Source organism: Lolium rigidum, chromosome 3 (genome assembly GCF_022539505.1).
Source record: "Lolium rigidum isolate FL_2022 chromosome 3, APGP_CSIRO_Lrig_0.1, whole genome shotgun sequence".
In the NCBI taxonomy this organism is placed as follows: Eukaryota; Viridiplantae; Streptophyta; class Magnoliopsida; order Poales; family Poaceae; genus Lolium; species Lolium rigidum.
The window spans coordinates 105,885,365-105,891,364 of NC_061510.1; the positions used below are offsets into that span (position 1 = coordinate 105,885,365).

The window sequence follows — 6,000 nt, forward strand, 5'->3', positions numbered from 1 at the left end:
GTATCACCGGTAGTACAACAGTCAATCGGCAAAATTGTAGTGGACAAATGTGAGCTCGATGGCTACTAGAAGCACCTCGCCGACCAGCGCGATGGTGAAGAATTAGTAGGCACGGGCATACCAAAGTTTACCATGTCCCATGGAAAAGTTGTCGTCGTCAAAATAGTGTATGTGGGACAATATTATCAACGGCTTTTTCTAGGAGAACTACTGAAAAAACAATTTGTCATACGGCGTGCTTGCTTGGTGGAGGGTATTACGGAGTGTCTTTTTTAAGCGTATACTCCAGCCAGTCTACCAGGCACGACTGGCAGATACGTTCCGTGCAAGCAAAATGCTACTCTCCCTCTAGCTCGCCGGGTCAAAATGCATAGAAACAACGCTCCATACAGATTCAGTCTCCGACGCTACGACAGCGCGCAAACGACAGTTGATCACTCGGTTCAGTACCAGTACTATACGTCTATACTCGCTTGCTGTGCCTGCTAATCGTAATCAAAGCCTCTAGATAGCCTGTTTTCTTTTCTTTAATCACCAAGCTTTTCATCACCTAACCTATGAATGAAAGGTAGTAGCAATTTGTGCTGCCGCTTTTCTGGCCCTAGTAGAGTGGCTCCAACAGAAAGGGATCCTAGTCCTACCAGGATATGTGCGCCGTTCTAGTACCCAGCCTGAGCCCTGAGGATGGTGAAAACTGGAATGATTTGGTCCATGATGGTGCTGTACGACTAGCAGCAAGATAAAGGTTGTTAGACTTTGATGATCCTTTGCTTTCTTTCTTTCAATGTATATATGTGGATCTCACACCATTTTCTGTCTGGCCTGGATAGAGTTGTTTATTACAACAAAAGTTCTTCAGTTAGGTACTACTATGTGAATTATTAGGCCAACGACCAGAAGTCTGAAATATATATTTAAAACTATATATATTATTCCTCCAGATTAATCCCTTGTACTATCATTTTACCTCTGTTGTGTACCCTTATCTCCACTGTGCAAATTGTTTTTGGTTCTGCTGCATGCACCTGGAAAAGTTGGAAGCGTGCAGAGACAGCAACGCCGTGCTGCACTTGATTTATCCTACTGTCCAGTACAAGAGGTAGATGAGCACAAACCCCATTTTTATATATCACAGAGCCGTGCCCTCCTTCTCTTTATTATCCTGGGGGCACAGCTCTGGGCATGTTCAGTAATACATGAGATACATGTTCAGAAAGAGCATAGACGGACAAGGAAAAAATTCTGCTCACACTCTCACTAGTCACTAGTGAAGGCATGTGAAAATTATTAGATGTATATAAAAATCCATCATACTGTACTTTCTTACAGGAAGGACAAAAATGGAACCCCAAGAAATGGATTGGACACAAAAGATCCATCTATGAAGAATGAATGAGTAAAGAAAGAAAAAAATTAAACAAGTATCTAAGAGTAACAGGTGTTCAAGCAGCATCAGGTTCACCAGCACTGGCAGCATTCAGATCCACAGAGAGATCAAGCTCCTGCATTACAACGGTGCAAATTATTAGATTTCTGTCCAGATGTTTCTATGTTCTTATAGTAAATACCCTGCTCTACTTCAGTATTTAAAAGTTTGACGCTTTAAGAGGAAAAGAAATCTAGTACAGTTACCTTTCCAGTGATCTGGCTGTACAAGGCGAGCACATCCTTCACAGTAGTCTCAAAATGGGTGGTCGCGTCGTAGCTCTGTAAAAACCAAGGACTTAAGAACACTCCTTCAAGTAGAAACTATGGTTTGCCTGAAGATCTGAACTTACATTTGTCACGAAACAGTTGTCTTCCTCAGGAGTATTAGCAGGTTCATAACGGTCGTAGATGTCGAAGAACGTCTCCTCCACAGGGCCAAGCAGATCAATCCCGGGCTTCAGCTCAATCTCAGGCTTGTCAGTTTCAGCTTCGGTCGACACAAAGGCGATGAACTTGCCTTTCGGCGCGACGTTGTGAGCATAAGAGCAACAGAACACGTACCTGCAAAATAACTGTATGAGGTACTGCTATGATGCTTTAACTAAGACCGCTACATATTTTAAGACAATCATGAATCATCAAACCAAGAACCAGCTGAATAGTAGTACTGGTTATCTAATCAACTCTCTCTTAAATGTCACTTTTTTTAAAAAAAATACTTACATGTCTGACTTGCGCTTCAGCTGTTTCTTTGGGAGGATAATTTGCACAGAATGAGAATCCTTGGTGTCAGGAATCGGATGCTTCATTATGCATATCGCACGCGCCACCCTTCCAACCTTCTTCACCTGTTCATTGTTTTAAAGATATCAAGGTCATATTCTACCACACACCTTAATCCGAAATGTGGTGCTTGCAAGTCACAAACGTATGTCTACCTTGTCAGGCAAGTAGGAGGGGTCACAGACAACCTTCTTGCATTTTGCGGTCTCCCCTTCGGAAGTCACACCAAATGCTTTACCACTCTCATCAAACTCAACCTGCAAATAGTTGCCAAATTTAAGCATGTTTGACTGAAGAACTAGAAGCTAGCCTTGGTGCATTAATTGACGAGTGCTGAACTGTCTGAAAAAAATTAGTTACCTTGCATTCTGGTTTGTTGAGCATGTATGTGCCACCGTAAACAGCGCTCAGACGAGCAAAGGCCTAATACAACATTCTCGATATCAGCTGTAGTAAAGATTAAACGTGTATCATTTCCAAGTAAAATAATGGCCATATGCCCATACCTGAGGGAGCTCTCCTAGTCCATACAAAGGGTAGATGTAAGGTGATCCACCTTGGAAACGTGCCAATGATTCCGCGTAAAGCTATTGAAAAACAATAGCGAGAATCAGATTTTGATTATCTATTTCCCTACAGATATCGCATTTCTGTATTTGTTTGTCAAATTAGCTGTCATGTCTTCTGTTTCACCCTAGTTGTAAGTCTTTAGCTTATAAATATTCCATGAGACACGGCAGATTATTATTTTTACATATGGAAATATCTGTCATTTTCAATGCAACGTTGGTATGTATATTATGACTTTATTTGAACAATAGGCCTCCCCATTGATCCTCTACATACAGTGCGTACGCGAAGAAACATTAGAACACAACAGTATGACAGTTCAGAAACAGTGACAGCAGAATAGAAAGAACAACACACATATATCTTAACATGACCAGATTATCCATGTTTGGTACAGGAAAATAAATCCTGAAGGCTATAAGTACATCACAATATCAGAGAAATGAGATATCATTTATATGGTTAAAGCAAAAATAGATTGGTGTGGTGACAAGGTCAAGATTCAAGAAAACTAGGTTGGAATTAAAAGTAGCATAATTAATGTTCCATTTTGAGGGTCGCTTGAATGCACATGTGCTTAACCTAATGATTTTATTCTTAATCGTACTGAATGAAAAATGAGGACCACAGAAATGAGACGATGCAAAAGACAGTAACATGGGAAGGAAAACTACCAAGCAGGTACAGTTGTTTCATTGTTAAGTCCTCAATTGCCTAGCTGGCCCCTAACAGCAACTTCAATCATGCTCTTATTTAGGTGTACAGTATATGCCCTTTTTGTAACCTATCTTTCAATAATAGTGTTTTAAACAAAACACAAATATAGTTTGCTCACGATCTTGGACAATTACTTCCTAGATAGTTATCATTCAGAAGTCAGCAAGCATGGTCATTCGCTACAAATCAAAATGAATGCTGACTCCAACAAACTTGTTTGTTTAGTTGGTGGAAATATAGCACCTTCATTCTCTTGACAGTGTCAATTGCAGGCTCATCCAAATAGTTATCATCCCGGTGAAGTGCTAATGCATGACCGATGAAGTCAACCGTGTCATCCTCCAGTCCATACTTGCTGATCCAAGCAAACATTAGTCTCTTAGTGTTAGGAAACGGTGGCAAAGTACGACTTGGTTTTCTCCTTTTTAGTTCATTACAACCGAACTGCAAGACAAGCGAAATCAACTTACGAGATGACTTGCTTCGTAGTGACCTTGTGCAGGTCCAGGCCTTCGTGTGACTTTGGGTCATCCTCTTCGTAATCCTGAACGTAGATGAAGAACTTCCTGGCGCGGCGCTTCTCAAACAGGCCCATCAGGTTAGATTTCAAGGCTTCGACGTCTGTTGCGGGGACTTTGTGGATCTAGCAGCATGAACAAAGGGGGAAATGTGAATCCGAACATGATATATACAGATTTAACAGTTGCCATGTATGAATTATTTTTTTGCTGATATTCATGTCTGAATGTCAGATCCATACCTTCCCATTGTTGTACACGAAGCTGCCATCGACGGCCTTGAAGTTGAGATACTTTGTCACGCTGGTACGGATCAGGACACGGACCAATGCACCATTGGCCATCATGAACTGCAAACTCACAATTTACAACGAATCTGCATTCATAATACAGAAGGATAGGAGAAGAAAGGAGTGTATTTTTCAGGCGCCAACAGACCTTGGGCACCATGTCGACATTGTACTCCTTGCTGACGCCGAGATGATCCGGAGTGGTTTCGCTGCCTTTGAATCTCTTCCAGATCTATAAAGCAAATGAAATGAAACGTTACACATAACTTCCAGATTCAGGATCAGGAGAACTTAAGATCTTATTCTGTACAATGGAGAGCATGATGATCAGAAAATATGGGTGCAGGTGTCACGTTACCACACCTTAGTCAGATTCAGGGATGTAGATTCTCCTCCGTAGTAGTCATTCCTGTCCATGTGGAGAACCTGCAGCACGTACACACGGAAGAAGAAAAATAAAGACTTGGAGACTTCAGAGTTATGCATTGTGCCTTTGTCAAAGGAAATGTTAGCCTGCATTGTTAGAAACTAGTACTCTCTCCGATCCACAATAAGTCGGGTGGAGTATGGTTGATCCAATTCGAATTATTTTCATAGCTTAATCAATCCGAGGTCACCACATTTCCAAGATTTTCCTTCTTCAAACAATGATATAGTACACCCTAAGATCTCATCTGACACATGCGCTTCGTGAACAATGATGATGTGATCAGCCACATTTCCAGTTTGACACTAACAGAATCAGTAGGCTGGAAGCCTGGAACCAACGTCAAGGCGCTACGCATGAACAGATTAGAAAGGGAAGAGAATGTGACCTTGAGGCCATCGACCGAGAGGAGGCCGCTGAGGATGCACTCCTTGAGCCCCGTCCCCAGAACGATCACGTCATACTCCTCATCCATCGCTCCCACGCCGATCTACCAGATCTCCCTCTCCTTTCCCCTCGCTCTCCTCCGCTTGCCGGTGATCTCTTCTCTCTCGGCTCGTCGTGCGTATATATGGAAGGAGCCCGACAAACGCGCGCGCACGCACGTACATACAGGCATCGGATCGATCAGTCGCTGCTTCCGTTCATCTCCTTGCTTTCCGCGGAGATGTCGTCGAGGTTCGCGGTTGCAGGTCGCAGCGCCCGGCGAGCGCGACGCGTGGCGCGCCATGCGCCGGCCCGTGCTCTGGAGGCTCGCCGGGTGGGGTGGGCTACCGGATTTTTTTTTGAGAGTTCGGGTGGGCTACCGGATGAGATGCAAAAAAAAGCTTATTAAAGTCATCTTTGTACTTAGTGGGCTGTGCTCTATGGATGGTATCAAATACGTTTCATATGATGCTTGGGCCCGGTGGTATGAGTACCACATGCGGTCCAGTTCAGTTCAGAAACAGATCAAATCACGTACGCTACCGATCGATCGAAGGGTATATATATGTGCAGAGGAAGTTGCCGGATTGATTCGATCGACATACTATTAATCCGAGAGCGAGCGATGACCGACGTCGAGAGCGGCATGGCAGAGGCGGTGGCGGAGCCCGACAACTGCGGTCGGCTCGTGGTGACCATCGTCGTGGGCGTAGCGATGCTGTCGTTCTTGGTACTGGGTTACTATCTTATAGGTCCAGAGAATTTAGAACTCGAGGTCGAGCGAAAACCCATCAACACGTTCCCCTTCGCCGCCGGGATCATATGCTTCGCCATCGCTGTC

The 6,000-nt window shown here is 43.6% G+C and overlaps 1 protein-coding gene across 1 annotated transcript; it reads right to left on the reverse strand.

The window, feature by feature from the left end:
• Positions 1–1,425: 1,425 nt before the first annotated feature.
• LOC124697929 (guanosine nucleotide diphosphate dissociation inhibitor At5g09550-like) lies at positions 1,426–5,219 on the reverse strand. The gene is made up of 13 exons (XM_047230453.1): positions 5,122–5,219; positions 4,670–4,732; positions 4,455–4,538; positions 4,259–4,366; positions 3,969–4,141; positions 3,742–3,853; positions 2,718–2,798; positions 2,572–2,634; positions 2,367–2,468; positions 2,152–2,276; positions 1,779–1,989; positions 1,633–1,707; positions 1,426–1,502 (listed from the first exon to the last, which is right to left on the reverse strand). Exons 1-13 carry the CDS (start codon positions 5,206–5,208, stop codon positions 1,443–1,445), a joined length of 1,344 nt encoding a protein of 447 aa, XP_047086409.1. The 5' UTR covers positions 5,209–5,219; the 3' UTR covers positions 1,426–1,442.
• Between the last annotated feature and the right edge of the window lie 781 nt (positions 5,220–6,000).